This window comes from Poecilia latipinna, unplaced genomic scaffold (assembly GCF_001443285.1).
Source record: "Poecilia latipinna isolate Pla-1442-1.1 unplaced genomic scaffold, P_latipinna-1.0 Scaffold404, whole genome shotgun sequence".
NCBI lineage: Eukaryota > Metazoa > Chordata > Actinopteri > Cyprinodontiformes > Poeciliidae > Poecilia > Poecilia latipinna.
The window spans coordinates 62,668-88,588 of record NW_015113020.1 but is presented as its reverse complement, the minus strand read 5'-3'; the positions used below and the strand labels follow the sequence as shown (position 1 = coordinate 88,588).

At 40.0% G+C, this 25,921-nt stretch overlaps 1 protein-coding gene across 1 annotated transcript in view; it reads left to right on the top strand.

Annotated features, from left to right (window-relative positions):
* Positions 1-25,921, top strand: part of shroom4 (shroom family member 4) — an 83,511-nt gene that overhangs the window by 6,162 nt on the left and 51,428 nt on the right. Inside the window, exon 2 of the mRNA XM_015037398.1 lies at positions 18,810-18,961. Coding sequence (XP_014892884.1) covers positions 18,810-18,961 — 152 coding nt within the window. The remainder of the gene's footprint in view (positions 1-18,809; positions 18,962-25,921) is intronic.

The following is a 25,921-nucleotide window of genomic DNA, read 5'->3' as shown; positions in this document are numbered from 1 at the left end:
GACTTTCTGAGTAACCAAAACAAACATGTCAGTCTTGCGCTAGTGGGAGTAATGACTCACGGTCTCTTACCAACGACCGAAGAGAAGTCCTACAACCGCTAAAATCTGAAGCTGCTCCATTTTTGTTTCACAAAGAAAGAAGAACGCACATGTCGTCTTTAGAGGATTTGGTGTCGTTTCCTTCAGCGGTTCTTGATGCGGCGCCACCACAGGTGAGGTGGGGGAACTGGTTTTTCCAAATGGTTTGGATTGTACAGTGTGAAGAAGAACCAACCAACCGATCCAACCGAGTCTTGATTGCTAAACGTGATCACAAGAACATAAATTTCAAACTTCGCCTTGTAAAAGTTATTTGCTTTAAAACAATCAAAAAGCTACATTTTAACCGTCCATTTGGTGATTTGCTGGTGTATGTCAGTTTGTTCAAAAGTCGGCTTGGCCTGTGAACAAATCATAACAGTATATGTTTGGATGTTTTCAAATAAAGGGTCTGCCAACAACTTACACCTAATTAGTGTAAAAAAAAAAATCTAATTCAGCAAAAATAGTTTTAAATCATGACAATCACTTCGGTTCAGTTTATTCTTCTATAGATGTTATGACTGTCCAGTTTAACAGTTGGCCTTTCTCAGGAAGTGGCGCATATTTTCTTTTTTTTTCTTTTTTTTTTTTGCTGATAATTTTATGACTCAATTTATAATATTGAAACAGATTCACTTTGAGTCCCTCTTTTCTACAACTGTTCCTCTCCAACAAACATTGAAAAATAAAACCCACATGCGGGTAGATTGCGCTGTTCAATGCGACACAAATACACGTATGAAAGTGTGTCAATCTGTGGAAATACCCGAGTGGGAGTGTTGTGTGTGTGTGTGTTTACTGACATGCAGCGATGTAAGTTGTCAGCCCCATGTGTTTCGGGGACATTTTTATGTAGATTTGTGTCTGTGTTCAGAATGTGGGCATGATGAGCTGCTTTGATTATCGTGTATAGCCTCTGTAAAGCTGTCAGCTCACTTTCATATGTGGTTTTATGATCTATTGAGCGCTCCCTTCTGATTTGTGTTGTGAGGGGGAGGGGGGTGGCGGGGGCATATTTCTGTTTCTAATTGCGCTGTGGTCCCAAACCATCGAGGCGACATTCCCGTGGGACGGCGGAACGTCGGGGAATATGAGAAGCAGTTGTTGCTTGATTTGAGAGTCTTGCTTGCGTATTTTGGTGTCGGGGCGCTTTTTCCCAGCCTAGTGGTTTCACATTAGAGAAATATTTTCAACACCCGTTTTTATGGGAAACCTGTTTCTGCTGTGGCTTCTATGCGCCTGATTTCTCCAGCTGAGCTTTTTCAAACTAGTTTTTTTTTTTAAAGGAGAACTGTGCCTTGCTTTTGTTAACCAGCTTTAGACATATTCCCTTATTCCTAGCTAACGAAACCGCAGAAAGGTTTATATTTCATGTATGTGTTATTGACTCTTGTAGGTGTCCAGCATATAAAGTCGCAGGAAGCAGATTTCCACTTTCAGCAGCTCCGAGTCATTTTTAAACGTAATTTTTCAGCAGAATCAGACAAAGATCCTACGTCATCTGCAACAACGAGTTACACCTGGGCAGTAATGCAGCCAAATGTTAAGCCATCTTTTTCAATTGGTGTCACAGTTTGGACCTCTAAGCTTTTTCACATGGATTAACCAATCACCATTTGCCATCTTTTATGACAAATTATCCACCTTTGTGCATAGACACACATGTCCAGATGAATCTAGAGATTGAACACATTTGTAAGCAATTCATTGCATAAAAAAACCCCCCAAAATGTACATCTTTTGTACAAAAGCGTCTCTGGAGAAATCAAAACCTTGCACCTGGGATCGTCTGTAACGTCTGTCAGAGACCAAGCCAGGCTGGCTAGCCTGCAGTCTGTTGCTTTACACATCTGGCATTCTTGTCTGCCATCATGCTGACTACGCTTTCAAATCATGGTTTACTCTAATAACAAGTAGTGGGACACTCTACTTTAATTTTCTTGTTGTCTTTTGAGTTTCAGTAGAAGATCCCTGTAAAAACATGCTTCACAATGATCCCATCCAGCTGATCTCTGATCAGTACCAGCAGCAAAGATAAAAGACACCAGGCTCCTTTTATTCCTGTTCTTCAAGCTTCTCAGTTTTAATTGTCTGATCCAAAGCAGAGCTTTGAACTCGAGACGTATCGATTGGCTGTTTCTCTCCATGAAGCTGCCGTCAGCCACTGATGTTAGCGCCTCCTTTGGTTCAGGTGCTGAAAAGTGGCTGTGGTGTCCGTGTCGGTCACAGTGGAAACAGAACAGCAATCCTGTCTGCTGTTGTCGATTTGGTAGAAAATCCTCGAAGACGTCACATTTGTGCTGGACTTGATACTGGAGAGAAAATGTTGTGCTGAGCTGTGAAGAATCTTTGGAAACCGAAAAAACAATTTAAAACATAAATAAAAGCTTTGCGTTTTCAACCGTGCGTTATATTGTTATACCGGGTATACGGGCTTTGTTTCTGCATTCTTCACAACAAAAGATGTGTCATGACATGCTGAAATGCTGCCTTAATCGCCTACTTGACACTTATTCTCATCAATCTGACAGTGGATTTCCTTTGATGTATTGAAATCCCTAACTCGTCATCAGACCTGTAGGATTCAGTGGGTTTAGCGCAGGATAAACTTCTTAAATCATCAAGCCTTTGTGTTTAAAAAAAAAAAAAAAAAAAAACTAACAAAAAACCTGGATGTAATGTTGAAACAGTGGCTGCAGGATTATGAAGCATCCTGAGTGCTTAAGATCAAACTGTGGTTAATGCTGGTACTAAAGAGCATTGCAGAGGCTTTTCTGATTGTTCCTGAAAGGAAACATTTAGTTTTTCCTCTTAATATCTGAAATCTTTGAAAAGATCATTTAATTCACCCAGAGGAATATTATCTGCTCTTTGTGTTGACATTAAGACAAATGCAGAAGAAGAATGTTTTGACGTCAGTTTGTGGGTTTGCCTCCAACTGTCCTGTTTAGATCTTGTAAACAACCGCGTGTGTGTGTGTGTCTGTGTGTGTGTGTGTGTGTGTGTGTGTGTGTTTTCCTTCTGCATTCCTGGAGAGGTAGCCTCCAGTAGCATTGCGCTCAGTGGGGGGTAGATGAGGATGCCTTCAGATAGGGATGCTGTTGTCTCTGCTGTGTGTTTGTCTTTTCCAACTGTCTGCTTAACCAAAAACATATGTCACACTGCAGCGGAGTACAGTACACAACCCCTTGATCATCATAATAAAAAAAGAAACGTTTTCCCTCAATTTCTGCTGCGTTTAACTTTCAAAACAGGTAAAAAAAAATTTTTTTTGTCAAAACAGGTTATCATGTCATCATTTGAAGAAGTTTTCTTTTTACAAAATGAGCTCAAATTCACAAATAACAGGAAACCAGCTGTTATTAGCGTTTGGGTAAATGTCAGGCTGGTTGAACAGACAATTTCCATCAGTAAAGTAATGAGTTATGCCATGAATTAGCACAAATTTTCTTCTTAAGAAAATTTTCACATATCAACCTCCTGTTCCATTTTTAGTTTTTGTGAAACCATTTATGAAATTGAAGAACATCTTTGTCAGATTTTCAGCCTGGAGGAAAAAATAAAAGGAAACTAAATATCACTAATATAAATTCTGAAATGAATAGTCTCCTTTTCTAGCTAATGCAGTATTGTCAGCACAGGTGGATTCAGTTTATCCATATTTGTTTCATGTTTTCTAAAGTTGAAAATGTGAAGGATGGAGCAAAGAGGAAGCAGCTGGTGACTGGAACTGGCCAATTTCAGGACTATGAATCTGGAAACTCGGTGAATGTGCAACGCTAGATGCTACTCGGTCGCTCTGGCAACAACGCAGATCAGAGTGGACACAGAAGGACGAAGACTCGATAATAACACAGCATATCAATGCCATAGATATGAAGTCAGAAGAAGGACAACTGATACAAAAAGTTTTTATTTTTAGCAAACTGTATTTTCTCCTCCATCTCCAGACACATTTTTGGTAGAAACTGTCAGATGGTAAGAAAGAGCAACAGCATTAGCAGATAACAGGAAGGCTAAACATATTACACCAAAACAATTTCTGTTTTGTCATTTTGAGCTGTCAGTGTGTTACAGAACATGGTGGATTTGAAAATGTTGGCAGCTTTTGGAAATCGCAGAGTTTCTTTGGGGTCTCCATTTTCTAGGGAACAGACTGCTGTTTTACTGGTGCTAGGCCCGCTAACCATGCTAATGTAGGAGGCTAAAGACCACTAATCATTTCTCCTCTGTTTTAAATTAATAAAACCCTGTTTCACAGAATCTGCTCTTATTTGTAAATGATGAATTATTTCTAGTAAAGAAGCTGTTGTTTTATAATCTTCTATTTTGGTTGTTAATGAGAATCTGTTAAAATCGGTATCAGAAATTAACGACAGAATTACAATCAGTGAACCTCTAGTTTAACCACTTAACAAATATCTCCAGTCATAGGAGAATAACTAATGAGAAGAAAAGAGAATCACTTGTAATAAGATTAAATTGTTAATAAGGTTGCAGATTTAGCAATAAGTCAATAATTACATTCCAGACTCCTGAAAATATTTTCTCCCTGCTCTTGAAGCACACTCAGATTGCACAAATCCATATTGATTTATATGTAGTGAAAAAAGAAAATAAAAACTATAATGAAACTATGTTTTAAAAAATATACAAAAATAATTAAATCTGGATCAATAAGGCTGGGTAAAAGCAACCATGACAGTTTTTTTTTTTTTATTCTTCAGAAATGATCTAACAGAGTTTTCAAATGAAATGTTTTTCAGACAAATACTTGGCTGCTGGAGGAATGTTGCAGAATGTGTGTGTTGCAGCGTGTGTGTTGGGTGGGGTTGGAATGAATGCATCTCTGATCTGCAGAGCCTTCAGCTGTTTCTCTCAGGCTGCGTCTGGAGGCTCACACTCACATACACACACTTTCTCTATACATGAGGACCCAACGGTCCTCATGTAAGGCTGCTTTTTGACGCAGCATTACACCACGTGTCTCCCGTTAGTGAAACAGAAGTTGGATAAAAAAAATCATCACAGTGTCACAGTGACCGCCATCGCTGTCATGGCGGTCTAATTGGATGCGGTAATTGGTAGGTTATCATGTTTAAAGTGTCACACCCTGCATGTTGACGATCTATTTGGCCAGGTAGACGGATGTAAACGTATAAAGACGCAGAAACATGTGGGTTAATCAGAATCGATTATATCATCGCCATTTTGAACAATTGAATTATCGCAGTCGTATATTTTTCTGATGTCCTGCCCGTGATAAAACAGGGTAACTTTGCAGAAATGTATTCTTGGTACCTAATGAAGTCTTTGCCAAATTGAGGATACATCCAAAGTATTGCTAGGAACTGACATCTTGACTCCTCTGTGCTTTCTGAAAGTTCACCAACATGGTGGAAAGAGGATTAGTTAAGATTCCGTTTTTTAAAACGCTTTTTACATTCATGTGCTTCCTTCGACTTAATTTTTTAAACAAAATAATCATCTTCCCACTGGAACAACTTCCACACTGAAGAGTGTTGCTGCCGCTAACGCAGGGGTAGAGTGTCTTTACTGGAAAATTATTGTTTTTTTCAGTATTCATCCTAAACCACCTGGATTGTTGCCAGTATTTGATAAAGACAATGTTGTTTGAAACAGATGATGCAAATCCAAATAACAACAACTGCATTTATTCAAAGACGTTTATTTGGCCCTTTTACTTGCAGACGAACATATAGCAAGTAAACGGGCAAGGCTGACCCTTTTAGGTTATTTTAATAATTTTTTACAGCTAATCCAAACTTAATCCTGGTTTTAGCTCCTGTTCCTCTCTGCCTTCCAGCTGTTTTATTCAGCTCTCTGCTATTAGAAGACGTTTCCATGCTTTTACGGCAGGTTATGGGGAACCTTTACAGACATGATTAGTCCTACGCATCTGTGTTTACATTTACACTTTATGGTAATTTAGTTTCACCACAGACCAAAGGAAAATGCCGTACCACACATGCGTGCCGTATCCCCAAACACATTCCACGATACAGTGCGGTCCACGCCCGTGGCTAACCCAACAAGGGGAATTAAAGCCGAGGTTTTGACACAACAGTCTCTTTGTGTATCAGAGTCTGTCATGCTGCCATCCCTCCTGTCTGCGCTGTTCGTACTCTGTGGCGTCTGTCGGAAACATCCTCGCGTTCCTCCTTGTTTCTCTGAAGGTATGGTTCTCAGGGAAGGTTTAGTGTGAGTCAGAACCTCCACTCTGCTCTCTTCTTGTTAGAACCGAGACCTCTGGATCTCCTAAGTTGCAGAAACAAAAACAGACAGTGGAGCTATTTTTTTTGGCTTGAATTCGATCTTGTGTTTCTTCCTTCTGTGTGTATTTATATCCTTTCCAATGACTGCAGCCTGCAGAAAAGTGTCTAAAACCTCTCAGAGTTCTGCATGCACAACTCTCTCTGTTTTTGATACAGGTTGATGTAAGGATAAAATGGAGGAAAGTTGATACATTGACATGGATTAAGCGGGATAAAACGGTTACACATAAGAAAAGAATGAAGCAATTTTACTGCATTGAAAAAGAAAGTTGGAGAGAAATTGATGCAAATAACAAACGGTCTGGCGTCTCTTTAGTTCATTTTAATATGGTGGACTAGGGTACAGTTAAGCCTGTTCACCCCTTTAACATTGTGTGCCTATGATTTAGAAAGACGTTCTGTAATATAATCCTAGTCCACTTTAAGGAAAATGTGGTTTTATGAAGCCAATAAATAATATTAATTTGTTTTGATAAGCACATTGTAGCACATTGTATCATATCGCATACAAGTCATGGATATCAGCACCAAGACAAATTTTAATAAGGTTGAAAGCTAAATATGTGACTTTAGTAAAAAAAAAATTTTTTTACTTATTTGTTGGAACTGTCATTATGTCGTGACGGTAAATTATTAGATAATCTGCTGAATAATTGAGCTTTTCTGCCTTCTTTCACTGCTAACTAGAAACAACCAATCAGGGCCAGGGGGCGGGTCGTAGCGCAGTCAATCACACCCATGTGAGCATGACATGGTGGCCATGCTAAGAGTAGTTAGCATGGCCACCGATGATGGCGGATAAATAGTTTTCCTGCAAGTTGTTTCTCCACCATTGGAGTTCACAAGGTTGATTGACAGCACTTGGACTGATTGATTGTTTCTGATCGGGAACGGTGAATTTCTTCAGACTGTAATGGCAGCACAGGGAGGAGGTGGAGGAGCTCAATCTGTTCATAGGTTGTCTGTTTTAAATTATACTGTGACAACCTGGTGGCAGTTTCATCAAATGTGTAAAAAGCATATTTTTATAAAGGTTACATGCTGCTGCTTCAACGCTAAGTTAGCTGGTTGAACCACAGTACTGTGTTGAGAGAAGTGCAAAACACAGAATTTCTTGCGACTGCTCAAGGACCTCTGATGTTCCAAGGTGGCAGCGCTTCTTTGATTTCTCAAAAATAAAGACACAATTCAACATCTATGTTGCTCACATTGAGCCATACCAGCAAACCATGAAACTAAAGAGGCCGAGGCCAGTAGGTGCACTTTAACAAGTTAATATTTCACCCATACTGAAATGGTGTGTGTGTGTGTGTCAGGAGGGGTGTCAGGAAGAAAGATAAAGGGCAACACTTTTATGCAGATTTTTTTTTTTTTTTTTTCAAAGACACTGATGGATTAATCCTGCTCCCAACAGGCCGTCGACCTTTTAACCCAGGCTGTTGTCGTCGCTGATCACCGGATCTAATGGCTTCCATAACCCACCAGAAACGCACAGCCGGAGGCCATTCACGGGGGTGTGCGTAAACGACCCTGCGGACGCCCTAAAGTCCACCGAATTAACGTCCCAAAAATTCAGTGCTTGTAGATGCAAATTTGTGAAGTTGAGACTGTGGTTGGCAAACGGTGTAAGAGCTCCCAGCAGTGCACAAACATCCTTTTGTTTGTCTGAATTTATGTTTAGTTCTCAAAACTTTCCAGACCGGGGATATTGGAAGAGCTCCTGAGAAGCTGAGAGTTTGTATTTCTATATTTACCTTCGAGATGCAGTTAAGAATCACTGTTTTGATTGTGTTCGCCTTAACTCACTCATCAGTTATGTCCTGGCTGCTCTGCCACCCACTTGTTGGCAAAGGATATTTCGTCCTACTGAAGTCACAGCCTTCAGTAAGTTTGTTCATGTCATTAAAAACCAGTCACAGCATCATCCTCCTACCACTTCCTGTCATCATCGTCTTTGTGGTTTGCGCCAATGGCAACATCCAGTTGTTGATCATGTGACTTGTGTGATGCGAAAAAAAGTGTTTCCATTGCGAACTAAACCAATGTTGATACAGCCAATAAAACCACCTCAACCTAGAGCTAAAACTTTTTATTGAAAAATTAGAGTTTTTCCAAAATTGGTGTGTTTCCATTAAGCAAATTAACTTTGAAAATGTCAAATTGCTCAGTTGGAAATAGAGCGACTAACAAGTATTTGGAAATGACTTCATGATGAACCTCTGACCCAATCATTTAGAAACATTAACCAGGATACTTTCCCTTTAAGTATTTCGTGACAAAATCCACGTCTCTTTAGATGTATTGTTCCACGAAAGTCTTTCTGTCTCTAGACTTTGAATGGAGGTCAGATGTCGCAGTGTGAGTGTCAGGCTTGTGTGGGTTACGAAGTCACCGACGTGTTTGTATGTGACGGGGTTGTAGCGGTGGATTATGGGAGTTCAGAACCATGCTACGCGGTATGACGGATGGGATCTAAGTGACAGGTTCGCGTTTCGTCAGGGTCGGGGGTTAGTGCGACGCTGCTGTGCGTCTCTCCAGAGGGCTGCGGCTGACGGAGCTTTGATGTGGCCCGCAGCTCGGAGACGGTAACGAGGGGCTTATTTTAACAGATTAAGTTCGACTTTAATGGCATTAGCGGAGCTTAAGGTGGTAAGAACGTCTTTGGTGCAAAGCGGTGGGGTTTCAGCAGGGGATTTTTCCTCGAGATCACTTGTCATTCAAACAACACAGAAGACACACGACTTCTAACTGTGCTTAAGTCCATCTTTCTGCTTTTTCTTCTTCATCTTTTCATCCTTTGTGTTGTTGGATCCCTTTTATCTCTCTATAAAGGATATTAAAGGGCATTAAACTCAATAGTTTCTTTAACAAGGGAGTTCAAGCCTTCCTTTAGCTGTTTGTTTTACATGCACTATTTCACAGCCACTCTTATGTAGATTAATGCATCTGTGTTTTTGTTTTTTAAACGCAACGTTTAGGCGACTTCTTATTTAGTAATATTTAATCTCATTTCTGCAGTGCAGCCTAGCAAAATATACAGACGAAGAAGTCTAGCAGAAAGTGACTCCGGCACATTTTTAATAGTCTCCAACCCGGCTCCGCATTGAAAACAAACAGAAGAAGTTGCTGTTGGGTCGATGTGGCTGTGGAAGAATGCTCACTCCATTTTCTGTAATGTCAGGTGGACACATCTGCTCACGGAAGTAAAGGCTTTGAGTAGGAATGGGCGATATATGGCTTATTTTTTTCATACCAGATATGATTTCCGATTTTTTTTCTCTGTTCTAAAAAAAAAAAAAAAAACAGACAAAAATTTTAGTAAAACATTTCAATCGACCCTTCTGTGAGTTGTACAAAACAATATTAGGGACAGGCTACGAGAATTTTAGTTTTTCTTACAAGAATATAGTCATAATATTTGCATAAAAAGGACAATTTTGCCAGCAGATTGTCTTAAAATTGCAAGAAAAGACGTTTTTGAATGAGAATGAACTTGAACAATTAATTTTCATAAAATCACTTCTTTATTCTCCTAATATTCCAACTTCAACCTGGTACTATTTCGACTACATTTTGACTTTATTTTCTTAAATAAAGTCTATTTCGACGTAGAGTTGACTTGAATTCAAAGTCCAAATGAATAGAAGCTGTGAACCATCAAACAAGATGGCCGACCTGAACGTGCCGGCATCATTCTGTCCTATGAAAACCCCAGGAGTGCACTGGTTAAAAAAAAAAAAAAAAAAATCCAGATTTTCCAAAAACCAAAAATTTTAATGATCTATCAATGTGATTAATCGCCCAGTCCTAACATCCAACAAAACTATCATCTCCATTCATAAATGCTTCATGTTTTTGAGTCGTAAATCATGTGGGGAATTCCCGATTGACATTTTTTCTCCCAAGTTTCGAATTTGGTCGTTTGAGGTGAAGTATTTGTCTATAACGTGTGTCAACCCTAGTTAACATCATCCCACTCGAAGTCTGAAATCGACACAGGAGATAAACGCAGCTCCTCTGCCTGAAGGAAGAACACGATTTAATCTACGAGATAAAACTGTGCTGTCATTTATTCACATGCTGGTGCTCCTCCATGTGATCGCACTCACAGGATCATTCTGTGGTTTCCAGTCTGCCTGCAGAAGGTCTGAAAACAATCAGTGACTTTAAAAAAGTCAGGGTTGGGATCCCCCCCCCCGTCTGGCCTGTTCCCGTTTAGCTAGTTACATTTTCTTCATGTTCTGTCTGTTCCACTTCACTCATTTCAACCGTTCCCCCTTCTGTCACTGTGCCATTGAATTTGATCCAACTGTCGGTGACCCGAGGTCTCCGCTCTCCTACGAGGGCGTGTTGCTGAAACCTCATCCCCAAAGGGGGGGTTGGGGGGCCACGGAGGGCTTATCCGTCCGGGGGCATCATTGTCTCGTTTCGCTCTCCTCGGCGTTTCCATGGGAAGGCCGTTTGAGGACAGTTGCAACGCCCGGGATCAACGAAGCGCCACGGCAGCGCACATGCAAACACGGATCCGTCTGCTGGTCGCTTTCGTTGCGAGCGTGGGAGCTTTCTTTCCTTTTCCATGTCGACGGCTCCCCTCCTCCCGCCCTGATAAAGAAGGCCTTGTGCGAGTGTGGGTGTGAGGAAGCGAGGAGAACCTCACATGGCTCAGACTGGAGGGCAGAGGTTGAGGAAGGGTGTGTGTGTGTGTGTGTTTGTGGGAGCAGTTGAATGAGAATGAGGAGCTTGTTTTTCCATACATGCAAGACATGAGGAGCGCTATGCCATAGGTGTAAGGAAAAGGCTCTTAGAAATGCTTAGAAGAGCTTAAATGAATGATTAGGACCTCATTATGATTTCCTGGAAGAAAAAAAAGAGTAATGAACTGGATCCACAGCAAAACCATAAAATCTCACCAAGTATTTCAGTGCAAATATCTTACAACACTTGAAATAAAACAAACTGATGTACAAGTAACTTTTCAGCTAAATATAAGAGCTTGTTTGAAGTCAGTAATTCCTTAATGTCGATGAAAAGTACCATTTCCACTGGCAGACTATTTAACTTTGATCAAGACATTTCCCCACGTTGTAAGTGAAAACATCTGAAAGTGGAAATGGTAGTTTTATCAATACTAAGGAATTATTTACCTAAAACAACTCCTATATCTTGCTGAAGTATTACTAGTAAGTTAAATTAGTCTGAAATATTTGCACCAGAAACCAGAGAAAAATATTTGATGAGATTTTGTGTTTATAGCACAAAATGTGAATATTTACTGCAGAGGCCCAGAAAAATGTGCTGGTAACAGAAATTACCTCATTTTTAGCTCAATGGCTCTTGGCTGCAAAATACTGCTGACGTCACTCTGAACTACGGAAGCCCACAGAGTGTAAAAAAATAAATTAAAAAAAAAGCACGTTTTCAAAATTAAAAATTCATAAGCAGCAAATTTGGTGATAAAATAATTTTTTCTATCCTTTCTGCAGTTTTGTCATTTTCCTCTTCTAGGTAGACGGTGTATAAACTGGCTCATTATCGCCCTCTATGGGCTACTACTGGAAACTTTGTATCTCAGCACGCAGCTAAAGTACAGTGGTTTCAATTGGAGGATGTGCTTCTCTGTAAATGAATGCAGAGGGTAATACCTGTGATCACACCTTATTCCCACTGAACTTGGCCGAGATTTCTTCTGGTTTAAGCTCAACTTCCATTTGGATAGTTGGCAGTAACCCACTCACCACATACAAACACTGAGTTTATGTTTTATTCCCAGTCCTTAGCCTGACTCTGGAGAAATCACCACACATAGAGCAACTTGTGGAAATAAACTCCCCTAAAGGGTCAGTGGAAATAATGGCGAATTTAGGAGCTGTCAAAACAGGAAACGTGGGGAAAAAAAACCTTCAGAGCTTTTTGAAAGAGGTGATAGTGGAACCTCCAGCTCCTCTACTCATGTTTCTGCACATATTTTACTTTGGGGACACGGCCATTATTCACGGGAGCCCAACAGACAATAGCCCCTGCTGGGGTCTTTGTCCCTAAAAGGGGCCGCCGACATTGCCGTCATGACATGGTTTTCATGTCTTCATTCTGAGAGAAAGTCTTCAGATGACTCTCAAGTGTTTTTCTTTCATTTTTCGTCTTTACCAGTCGTTTCCATCATTATGTTCAGAGAGAAATGAATGACATCAGTGTTAATTCTGACTTGTCTGGTTAACAGTTTACTCACTCGGTAGTGAGTAAGAAGGCTACACAGAGCGTGATTTCCTCAGATGTTGGCGTTGCGCATGGCCGTAATAAACAGGAAGTTGACAAACCAGCACAGACCACAAGTCTCAGAAACATGGAGATTTTCAGGAATGTGTTAATATTGTAATATTGTAATTGTGAACTACCATTGACGATGTCACATGCTAATGTACGCCAACAACGGAAAAAGCCAATCAGTCATCCAAGGTAAACGTTCGCTACGTGAGAACCTGCTTGGCAAACGTGTTTCCATTTGCCTCCAACTCTTTTTTTGGGAAAAGCCGACAAGCGTCTCAAGCCAACATAAAAACGTTTTGTTAATGAAATTGAGGAAGTTATCTCGAACTTTGCCGTTTCCATCAACCTTTTCTAATACGATACATCAAAATACGCACTGATGGAAACACGACTGCTGTCTGGCAGAACAGTAACGCTGATCATCATCTTGAACATCGACCAAGAAACCCGATTCTTCACGAGTCGGGAAGAATGTGTAGGGACCCACTGACAGTAGCTAACAGTTACGGACCCACATTTCCTCCACCTGTAAGGCTTCACGCTGCCTTTCATCGATTGAAGCAGCCCAACCGCTTACCCTTGCTGTTACTGCAACATTAAACCCTGTCATTTACATAAAATCTATTCATTTATGTTAACGGGTCTCGATTATTGGCCTCATAGGCAAGTCTGGCCCCCACAGCGTGACCTTGTAAACAGATAATGTTACTATGACGCAGGAAATACAACCACACATGCATGCATGTGACCTCCGACCTTGTTACACGTTTGTCCTGTTCATCATCTCCATCAGATTTCCACACACAGCTGTTACTAACCTACAGACCAAAGCTCATCACTTTTACTAGTCTGATAGAGATTCAGAAGACTCAGGGTTTTCTTTTTGTTTATCTACCTACCTCTTCCCTCCATCTTTTTAGAAATTGGCACTGCGCCACGACACAAGCACTGAAAAAGCAGCTCCTTAAATCTAAATTTGAAGGTGTGTGTCTGATTTGTGCGAGTGTGAGCGTACAGAGAGGGCATTCTTCCACATTTCCCATGTGCCGGGGCTGACCTCACCCAGTCTGGACATCCCACGGCACAGACAGCAGCATGGCACAGACTCGCACACACCTAACACTAGGCAGGCAGGCACGCTGGTCAGGTCATTTGCTTATTTTATGTACACTAAGAAGAAAACCTTCTTTCACCAGATGTTAACATAAAAAAAACCGAGGTAGGCTGGTACTTATCATCCTCGGTGATTATTTGGCACACGAGTTGTTTCTGTGCTTTGTGTGGACACAGTTGGTGTATGCTGTGCTTTGTGACCTTTTTTTTGGAGGGGTGTTGTAGGGGTTATTAATGACATATGAATGAAAGCACATGTTGTTGGGTACGGTTAATGTATATCTTTGGCTGGAGCTTAAAACTAACACTTGTCAGATTCAGATCTGTATTCATTTCCAAAAGGGCAATTCATTTTTACAGCAAGTCACAGTGAAAACAACAACACACCGACAGTTAATATTTAGCATGGCGCTAAACTCCTCTGCTTCAAACCGTGGAGGTTAAAAACACAGAACTGTCAATCTAAAAGTGCTGCTAAGACTAAAAGGTGAGCAATAAAAAATGCATAATATTTAACATTTTTAATCCCTCACTTTGAGACAACAACACACACAACCGTTTCCATCAACTGCAGTTATTTAGCCATTTCCTCCTTTCCTCGTTGATACGTTCAAACATGATTGAAAATCATTGCAATGAAAGTTTGAGGAATATTTTATAAATCTTCAAGAAATCTTTAAAGTGTACCAGGTGTGTGTCTTGATTCACAAGGAGGCGATAATTCACCAAGTTGCTAACTAGCATGAGGCTTTTCAAGGCCAGGTTGAGTTTTACAAAACCATCATAAAAAACTGGGACTGACCGGTCATCTGTCTCTGTCGTTTACAGTTCGCTAGGAAACAATTACAAAGTGGAAACTTTAGCCATTGCTGAGCAAAGGCAATGTGTGTGTGTGTGTGTGTGTGTGTGTGTGTGTGTGCGTGCGTGCGTGCAAAAGAGGGGATTGGAGAGTATACAAGAGCTGAAGAAAGGAAAGAATCCATAATTGTGATTATTTTTGGTCAATACTGACATTAACATTGTGCATTTCATTCACCTAAGCAGCAAATTTCTGTTTCAAATTGGTGTCGACTCTTTGTTTTGATATGACTCTTTGATGATGGCACTTTAAAGTTAATTGAGCATGAACTAACTTTCTTCACGGTGCTCTTTGTGTAAAGTTTTTAAGGACTGGAGTTTCAGCTACACTCTGTTCATTCTTGGAATTATTCTTAGCAGTTTTACCTAATTCAGTGATGTTTAGACGTGCTGTTTTCAGTCTAACTGTTTACTAAATGAGTTTTTTTTTCTTTTCTTGATCAGCATTTAGTGAAATAAATAAAGACGTAAAAATGTGATTGTCATTCAACATTTTTATTTAAAGATCGTTGTGATTTTTAGTGGCCAATGTTTACAACATTCAGCCAGGAAATGGGCAGAGAGAGGTGGATCGGACTGTCATTTTACTGGAAATATTGATATTATAGCAATATTTTTGCTTGAAATGCCTTTCTGTGCCCTTGACGTTCTAATTCAGGAACTAGCATATTTAAAGATTTGAGCAGGAAATTCAGCTTTTGCCTCGCAAATGTTTTCCCACACCTTGAACTTTTCAACATTTTGCCAAGTTTTAACTAAACTTGGATGCATGTTATCAAGATTTTATTTGACAGACCCCAACAGAAAACGGTGCATAGTTCTGAAACTGAAGGGCGATGGTGATTTCCAACTTCTTTCAAAGAAAATTAAGATCCAGTGCAACCAACCGCCTTCTCGACTCACCTTTTGCACCTTCTGAGTAACTAGACACATTCCTGGATCCGTGAGAAAGGAGTGTCCAGCTCTGCAAAGTTATATCAACACATTTCACTTTTTCCCCCCCTTCTGTCTCTTTTTAATCTAAGACTCCTACATTAAATCTTTTTTTATTGCACGTGCCACCCACATGACCAGGAATCTCAGGAAAAAGAGTTCTCGGTGGGGTCTTCCTGGGTGAAGTAAAGGGCAAAGAAGTAAATGGAAAAAAAAACAAAACAATGACGGCTCATTTGTGGGACCCCACACCGAGTTACGGCAAAACCTTAAAAAGCGAGCTTTTTGTGTGATGTGAGAAGCTTACGTTTTAGCTGCCAGAGTTAATTTTATTTACCGGCAACAACTTTAAACCTCTCTCTGTTGGAAGTCGGACCTTGGTTTCCTGTCTGGAGGTGTTTGTTGTCGAGCGGCAGCAGCGGCTAACGACTTCCATCCCCTCCAGAGAAAACGGGGTTTTGGCTAATGACCTCATCAGCTCGCACATAGCAACATACGCGCCATAATCAACTCCATTATTACCACTCTCTAATTATGCCTCACATCTCTGCATGCTGGGGTTGAGTATATAAAATCCACAGGTGTGTGTGTGTGTGTGTGTGTGCGTGCGTGCGTGCGTGCTTTTGTTTGTGTGGGTGCGCGTGTGTGTGGGTGCGCATGTGTGTGGGTGCGCGTGTGTGTCGGACAAATTACAGCTCGTTCCCCTGAGGTCGTCTCCTCCCTTCCTTCTTTCTTCTCCGCCGTTTCCTCTGCCTTCTCTGAATCATTTGTTTGAGCCTTGTTACCTTCTGGTGCTCGTTTTACGTTCAGCTCATCCTGCCTCACTTTCGTGTGCCTCCCCCCTCCTCCCCATGGTTTCATTTCCGTGGGAAACCGATGGATTATTTTCTGAGCTTAACGGTACATTGATAGTTTTAGCAGGACCGGGATCTGACCCCCTCCTGTGTATTTTGTAATCTTCCACCAGCAGAGTTTATTTCGTTGGTGCTACATCTGTTGCATTTCTGCATAATGAAAGGTCATTTTATCGCTCTGGTGTTTTGAGGGTAAGCGTGTGTGTGTGTGCATGTGTGAACAGTATTCCACATTATGAGCAGCGATAAACAGTCGTCCACTGAAGCCCTTTTTGGCCTCTGGTTTGTTTTTAGAGTGAAAAGCTCATTAGAAACAAGTGAAAATAAACACAGTCGAATGCCTTTGACTCAGCCGGTGCCCTTCTTGTGTGTCTGTGGCTTAAAAAAAAAGTGACTGGAAAGGGTTCAAAAACAAACGGGTTAGAGTGCTTTTTATGTCGCTATGTTTCTTTCTAACTTTGCTTGTTGCTGCTGTCCTCAGTTATAAACATGTTTTTTGTTTATTCCACTTTAATAATATCCATACACATTATTTTTGCAAAAATGAATGAAAACCATTTTTAAAATATTTTTTGTGATACAGATTTCTCAAGTGTTTATAAACCTCTGCTAAAATACCGGTGCTGTCGTGTTTTAACTTTTGTACTCCATGTTGAGCACAAGTGTTATTGTGCTACTGTTTTATTTTCATATATTTTAACTATATTTATTCCTAATCAACAAGACATATCAAAACAGAGAGAAAATATTTACTGCTGGAAAGTCGTTGCAATGAGCGCGATGTAGTGTTGATGAAATACAGCGTGTTGCGGTTCTGTATTTTAAAGCTGCTTTAGTTTTTTGTATTTTCTTAATACAAAGCCTGGATTTTGACAAAGAGTTGGATTCGGACTCAGTATTTGAAAATTCTCTTTCATTATTGGTAGCAAGGTGTCCACACATCCTTAAAAAGTCTTAAATCCGTTGAACTGAAACAAGTTGACCTTAAATAAGTTAATCACAGGTCTTAAATGCTGTTGTGGTGAAACTATTTAATTTAATATATTCTATGTAGTTTTTGTTTTTCTCACAGGACTTTACTGTTGTGCCAAAATTTGCGTCACACATACATTTTCACTGCGTTCTTTGACTCATCGTGGTTGCAGTAACTAGCTGCTAATATTCCCTTGCTAGCTAGCTTGAAAAGGTGCAAATTTATCACCAGTTGTTCATCTAAGCCAGGGGTCCCCAATCTTTTTCCTGCGAGGGCCACATAAGTGTTACCTTTTGTGGTCGGGGGCCGGTCTGTCGAGCCGGGGGGGGGCGGGGGGGGCTTTGAAACTGTCGAGCAGGGGGGGGGGTGGGGGGCAGGATTACGGTCGACGACATATTCGCGTTTTTAGATCGATTTTTACCCACAATGCAAATGGAAAAAACCATCAGCGAAACGGTGACTGGGACTGACTAGTATATATTCCATTGAGGGAAAGTAAGTTTCACATTTGCTCAAAAGCCCCCTGGTGGTTGAAGAAAAATCCACATATAAACCGGAAAATACAATATATGAAAAAAAACACTAAATGCTCTCTGGTATGAGGAGGCGGGCCGGATCCGGTATTGTTCAGGGGGCCGGACCAAATGAGGTGGCGGGCCGGATCCGGCCCGTGGGCCGTAGTTTGGGGACCCCTGATCTAAGCCATTGGCTCACTTCTGTCTCATGGTTTCCTTATTTGTGATTTTCTTTTGTGCGTTTCTGTCTTCAATCATATTAACAATGGTGTTTATATTTGAGTTGGTGGAACCCTCAGAAAACCTAATGGGGACATTTCTAGTTGTTTCTTAAAGTGAGTAAAACATTTTGTGGCTGCGGTTTGTATCTTCAGCTTTTTAGTGTCGCACTTGTTGGGTTTTCGTTGAATCTTCCTCAGTTTCACCGCCTGTCTGTGATTCTGTCTCTCTGGATTTTGTTCAGTATCTCTTCTTGTTGTGTGTGATTTATGTCTGAATTTAGCCTTGCTTCACACTGCAACACACCCATCTTTTTTTTTTTTTTTTACTTAAAACCAGTCTAAAACATCCCAGTAATGCATTAACAATTCAGTTCTCACCACTGAGCCTAACACACTCTCACACAGAGCTTGTTACGAGGGAATGAGACGGGGTTTGTGGGATGTTTTGATTTGGGCTGTTTTGGAGATGCTCTCTGGGGCAAGGTTGCCATGGGGACGGAAACAGTTTAACTAAAAATGTCTCCAAAAACAGGTTTTAAAGGAGTCGTTGTCCTGACTGCTCCATGGGATCGTTACAGGGCTTTTTTTTTTTTTTTTTATCTTAACGATGAGTTTCTTCTTCTTTTTTTTCTTTTTCTTTGTGTGAATGTGCCCTTGTTAGCCTTCCAGCTAATTTTCCCGAATCTCATCTTTGTCTTCAGATCGAGGATGGAGGGAAGGCCGCGCACTGCAAGAGGCTGAAGGTCGGAGATGAGCTCATCAACATTAACGGCTCTGCCCTGTACGGCAGCCGACAGGAAGCCCTCATCCTCATCAAGGGGTCGTACAGGATACTGAAGCTCACAGTGAGGAGGTAAACACGCATTCAGAAAGCTGGAGCGTTATTCTAACCGTCTAAAAGGGAGTTTTTGGCTAACAGAAATAGATGAGCCGCAGTCGCTTTTTTTTTCTTCTTCTTCTTCTTCCCTTGTGTTGACGTTGACTCACGTCAACACAAGACAAAGGAAGGAGGACGTGATCATCCGCTTCCTGTTAGGATTCTGTTTGCCAGACACATTTAAAGGAAATCTTAGTGGATACCATGTCAGGTCGGTTACTAACCAAACACGTACTGTCGGCCGGGATTCTGTGGTCAAACGTTTTACTCGGTGCTCTACAGTTTCCACTTCAGTCCTAGAGGTGGCGACATTGGGCTTGTTTGCTTACTGCTAATTTGCAAAGATAAATTTCAGTTATTTTATTTATTTTTCCTGACCTCGACCCAATAGAACAGTTTTGGAACGAGCTGAGAGTCAGATCCTCTCATCCAACATCAGCGTCTGACCTCACAAATGTCCATCTCCTACACCCTGATGAAACATCCCGCCTGCACTCTGAGGTCTTCAGGCTGTTAGTTTTTAGGCCTGGAGCGGATCGAGCCATTCAGACAGCAGCTCCAGCGCCGTGCGTCTTCTCAGACTCTGGTTGATTATCTCAAAAACCAACTGAAGACCGTTTCATTCAAGCAAGCTTTTAATCAGACGTGTTGTTGTGTCTGTTTTTATTGCGTTGGGTTTATATCCCTATTTCTTTATTCCCTGTTGTTGTTCTTCACTTGTGCAAGGTTCTACATTTATTTACGTTTCCTTTAGAGGTTTACAAGAAAAGTTTCCAACAGTCATCGCAACTTTTCCGCAAATCTGTATTTCCTGCTTTTCTGACTCAACTGAATTTTTGACTGGTCCCTTTTGCCTCCATTCTAACTGAACTTCATGTTTCGCCTCTTGAAAACCGAACCTGCAAGTTAAAAGCATGTGTGATGCTAAACGTCTCATTTTTCTTTTTCTTTTTTTTTTCCAAAACCATTTTTAGATGCTCTGTAGGATTTCCTTCCACTGTGTATATATTCAGTCATTGGTGCACTTCCTGTGTCTCTGTTACTTTATTCAGTCATTACAGCAGCAGTAGGACGATGATGCAGCATCTTCTCAGGTAAGGAGGGATTATAACTAGATAAGAAAAAGAGAAATGAAGCTAATTCAGCTTTTTTTTGTAAGACCATGTTATGGCAAAAATAAAGCTTTAAAGAATTCAAAACTTTGATATACAAAACTTTGAAAAAGGTGCCGCACATTCTCAAAAAAACAAACAAACAAACAAACATTGCAACAACCTGGAGGGACTGCTCAATAATAAAATACCAGCTACTGTAAATGTTTACAACCTGCTAAACTAAACAGCAGTGAGGAATTATTAACACAGAAATATAACTGCGTCATCTTTAGCTAATCCCAGTTCAGCTAAAACTGAACCCTGGAGCCTGAGGCTGGAAAAGCTGAGCCTGTAGTTCCTAATGTGAAATTTTCTTATTACGGGTGGGGGTGGAGGGACACACCTGCATCGATTTAAACTTAGTTTAGCACACGGTGATTATGATTCTTAGTGATGCACATCAATAACTCCCATCAATTAAATCCTCGATTTAAGCTTCAGCTTTTAAACGTCACGGCCGGCGAGTCATTTAGGGTCTGCTGGATTTTCCGATTCATAGTAAGTGTGCTAACAAGTTTGCTTGGTACAGGATGTGAAAGTGTGTTTTCCCACTTCTCACATGTTGAGCCTCTGTTAATATTTTTGGCTCTGGAAGAGAAACGAACAGCAGGAACATTTCCACACTCTGAATGTATGTATGTATATAAAAAAAAGGTCCAGTTGGAATCTCAGCCTTTAATTAGAGGATGTGGGTTAAACCGCCATCGCCGATCTGAGGTCACCTAACAACATTTCCACATTTACAACCGCAGGTTTTAGATGAACTGCAGGAGATTTTATTTTATTTTATTTTTTTACCTCTTCCAACAGCCAAGAAGTTGATTCAGTGTTGAGAAATGTTTGAACAAACGAAGGCAGATGCAGCCTAATGCGTTTTAAAGTGTAAAAGGATTTCTAGAGAAATGCTGGAAAAACAGTGGGCATAAGTTGGTCAAAATATGCAGCGAATCCAAGAAACGTGAAGGAAACATAAGAACAAAGTGGGTTAACAAACTAAACTGGCTCCTAAACTTTGCATTATGGTGATATTATTTAAATATTTCCTGACTCTTTGCACATTTCTGCATGAGGTTTTCATCACTTAAAATGCTGGAAAACAGAAGCGAAACCATGGAGCCTTTGTCCCGATTGAAATTCAGCACCGTGTGTAAACACTTCGTGCCTCTGAAGAGAGAGGAGATAATCCCAGCTGGATTAGGTCGCATACGTGGTGTAAAAGATTTGACAGATTCTTCAGACAGCCCTCTGGAAGCAGCGCCTCTGGTTCTGGAATCAGGCACGGCGTCTGCAGGGAGGTTTGGTCTGTTGAAGCAGCAGCAGCCGCACTGATCTCAAATGATGGTAAGAATCCGCAGGATGAATAATTGGTGGTGATTCAGACGGTAAACAGACAGAAATGAGCCTGAGGAATGCTACTAGTTATGATGAGAATGTCGCTCTGTTACTCATCAGTGTGTTACAGTCTGGTGTGGAGACTGTGGGGGACTTTCCTGCTGCTGGGGTGTGTGAATGTGATTCATATTTAGTTACAACTCCAAACGTCGTGTTTTATTGCAGCTTATGTGACAGAGCAACACAGAATAGTGATTAATTGCGAGTTTGACGATAAATTATCTACTGTGTTCTGCTTGTGAGCATCAGTTTTCAAGTCTTGCCACTGATCTGGACTTTGACTACGCCGTTTTAACATTCTGCAGCTCCTGCAGAGTTACCAGGACTCCAAGATGATTAACACTCCCCATGCAATTTATGCTAAAGAATTACTGTTTTAAGATGCAAAGGTAAAAAAAAAAGTTTTTTTCTTCCAATGTACGCAAGGATTTTTCACAAAGTATGACAGTAATAGTGTGAGGACAATTCTTTTTAATAAAGTCACATGTCTTTTGGTTGCAAAGTATTTGGTTTTTGACATAATTGTCGATAAAAAAATGTTTCCATTGCTTTTGTGTAGTAGTTAGATTCTCTTTATTTTCCCACTGTTAAAACTATACGAAACAAAAAAAAAAATTCATTCAAAGAAATACAGCTGTAGATTTGGTTAAAATAAGACAGTTTGTGTTGTGTAGCTTTTCTCTAACTTTTGTTTAATCAACACACTGATGGCAACTTTACAACTTTTTTCACAATATTTTGTGACTTTTCTGTAGGAATGCACGATATATCGGCACCAACATCGATATTGGTCATTTTTATCGATCCGATAAATAAAACTAGGTCGATTTAAACAACCGACATTAATTTCCATCATGTTGTGTTTCGTATGTAGGAGGTTGGTCATGTGTTGTGTGCAATATTAATATTGCATCTAGATATTGGCTGAGATTTTCATATCGGTGCATCCTTACTTTTCAGACAAAAATTGATATTGAACAAAATTGAATTTTGATTTTTAAAGATTGGTGATCGACCAGTAAACTTCAATCGGTGCGCCCCTACAAATAACCAAATCTTAATTAGTAATTAGTAGGCCATGCCTGTCACAGTAAGTAATGAATCATTTTTTCGCATGCTGAATTAAAATGAACTCAGTGATTTCCTTTTACATTATTTACCTTTTTCTCGCTCTCTTTGTGCCAAAAACTGTTTGAGAGCCTTCATTCTGGTGCTTTGGTCTCAACTAGCCCTTTTTTTATTTAAGTTTTTCTCTTTTGTTAATTTCTTTTGGACATTTAAAATATCTTCCAGTTTATTAGACTTTAAAGCTTGTCAAAGTTAGAGAATCCTTGCATTATTGTGCCATTACCGTAACGTTACTTGAAAATGGTCTCAAAACAACGTTATCGCTTATCGCAATAACTTCTGGGACAATTTATCGTCCGGCAAAATTTGCCGTCGTGCCTATTGTGTAGGGCAAACTGCATTGCACTTTGACCTCAATTTTTTTCTCAAGTTGTATCATAGCATGTCTCTGTCTGGCTCCGAGTCGTCACCACGGCAACAGGAAAGCCTCCAGGACGGTGGGAGTTTTTTTTAGGCCAGCCTGCAAAACAAGCGGCTTGTTGAGCGATGATGAAACGCTCACATGGCGAACTCCTGGCTCTCGTATAGTTTTAACAGTGGAACAGGCTCCTGAGTCACAAACCAGAACTCATTACCGTCTGTTTTAATGACACGGGGGGAGGGGGGGCAGCCATGTTGGAACAAGGATGGCCTGTGAATGTATGGAGCTCCATGTTTCTTAACGGGACTTTATAAGAAATATGAAAAGATATGAGGAGTTATGAGGCAACGCTGAAGTGGAATAAGATACGACACTGTAATCAGTACGTCTACATGTCCATTTGAAACTTTATACACACACCAGTCATTTTGCTTCTTCGCCATAAGAGGGTGTTATTTATTGAGGTCCTCAACATCCTTTATACTCGGTGTCTCATCTGCATTTAACCCGCGTGTTTTTATCAAGGGTCTGTTGGTTTATGGCCACTTCCATGTCAAATGACCAAAGCTTTGATTGAAAGCAGCTTCACGGTTCTGTTTTCAGACTCTCGGCGGATTTGTTGTGGAGTCTTGAGGAAACTGGCCACTAATAGCTTTCCTTGTACTCCGTTTTACAGTGCACCCCTGAATAAATGGCCTTTTCAGCTGATGGAGCGGGCAAGAAAAAAAGCGGAATTAATTATATGATGTAAATGCAGAGGAAGGAAATGTGGAGCTGGCGAAGAGATGGGATTTAAAAGAAGCTGCTTTTGTGTAACGTTTCTGCTTCACGTGAGTCGGAGGCCGATCTGAGATTCAAAGTGGATTGTTAGAGTTACTAGTTAAAGTCACTCCTCTAACTTTTCTGAATTTTGTCGGGTTACAACCACAAACTTTAAAGTGTTTCTTTTATTTAACAGCACAAAGTGGTGTGTAACTGAAAACTGGAAGGAAAATAATATCGTTTTCCTTTTCTTAAATAAATTAAATATGAAAGTTGAGTGTTGAGTCAATGCCATTGGAGAAACATTTTGCTGCATTTGACCCAGATTAATCTAAAACTATTGCACTTGAGGATACATACACATACAAAATTTATATTTTTTGTTGAGTTTAATGTTTAATTTTGCTCTGAATATGTTGTGCTTTCACAAAATTTCGTTGTTTTTTTTTGTTTGTTTTTTTTGAGTCAGTGGAAAGGTTTCCCCCAGAACATCTGCTAAGCTTGGTGGTTGGCTGTCATTCATTCAGCGGCCCATCATGTTTTTGAGTTAAAATTTTTTTATATTTACAGAAATTCTGAAAATATCACTTGACAATGTGTTATTGAAAGATTGAAAGATTAATATCTGATCACTTGCTATAAAGTCTTAAAAAAAACCTGGTGGGGGCTCAAGTAAAGCCTGGTGGCCCGCCAGGCTTATCATAAACCGGGGGAAGCCCTGCAGCATATTCCAGTTAACAGTTACTAAATTAATTGGTGATTACTTCAATAATCAATTAATCATAATTATTTCAATTAACCACTCCAGTCCTACTTGAAATCCAATAGAAACACAGAAGTTTGAATTTAAAACGACAGGAAAACACAAGGGTATTTCCATGATCGCTGTATAAAAAGACAGACGAACTGTAAGTCTCATTACAGGCTTTGTCATTGTTCAGGACATTATTAAGTCTCAAAATTACATCCCATCATGCCTTTGAGGGCTGCCCTCCTTTCTCAACCGTGTTGTTCGTGTTTTAAACAAAAAGGTAATTTAGCTCTGACTTACTGTACCGTTCTGCCAAAGGAAGGCCTGCAGGCTAAATCCAGCTAACCGCAGGAATTTACTGGCCTGCGCAGCAGTTCAGCGCCGGGTGAGACGGCATTGTGTTTTGGTCAGTTTTCCTTTTTTATTTCTCTACTGATGCTTTATTGGCATTTTAACAAGGCGGCTAAGGAGCAAAGAGAAGCCACACTGGTGTTAACCGCCCTTGTATTTCAGGCAGACCCTTCTTTTAGAGAATGTAGTGAAACCTGACAAACAAGCCGCAAAGAATACAAAAACATTACTATTTTAGAGTGAAAGCCTTGAGAGTTGAATGGACGCCACAGTTTACTTTTTTTTTCCACCAGCAGAAAAGTAAAAGTTAGATACACAATTCAGGTCAGATTCTTTACTTGCTTTGTATTTATGAGCGAAAGGAGCAGCGAGTTATACTCTAACATTAACATATGGCTATTAACTTGAAAACTTTTTACATTTTTTGCACTTTTTTTAATTTGTCCACTTATATTTGTTAGAGATATACAGTTGAGCCCAAAACTATTCATACCCTGGCAGATTTGGATTTTAAAAATCCATCTTTTTTTTTTTTTTTTTTTCAAATTTTGTTTTTATTGAATAATACTTATACTAATAAACTAATATTAGAATGAATAATATAAGTACATTTCTATATATTAGAACTGTACAATCAGTATATCTATTGCTTGAAATTAGAGCTGCAATAATGATTATTTTAGTAATCAATTATTCTGACAATTAATCGGATGAAGAAATTGGTTCATTTTGCAGATTTGTTATTTTACCACTTCAGCATTTTTAAGCAATATTAGAGATACATAAAATATATAAGTAATTAAATAATTCAATGTCATTGAATGAGAAAATAAACCCTGAAAAAGGGAGAGTCTTTTGAATATCGTAATGCCCACCCTTGTACTTTTCCAATGGAATATCTTCACATATTTTTTTTGTCTGATGTGTATCTGTAAGGGGAAAAGGCTCTGGTCATCTTTGTTCTCCCAACCTGGAAATGTTCCTTCCTCAGTTCTTCCTGTTTTCTGAGACCCTTTGTTAGATCTGTTGTCTATGTC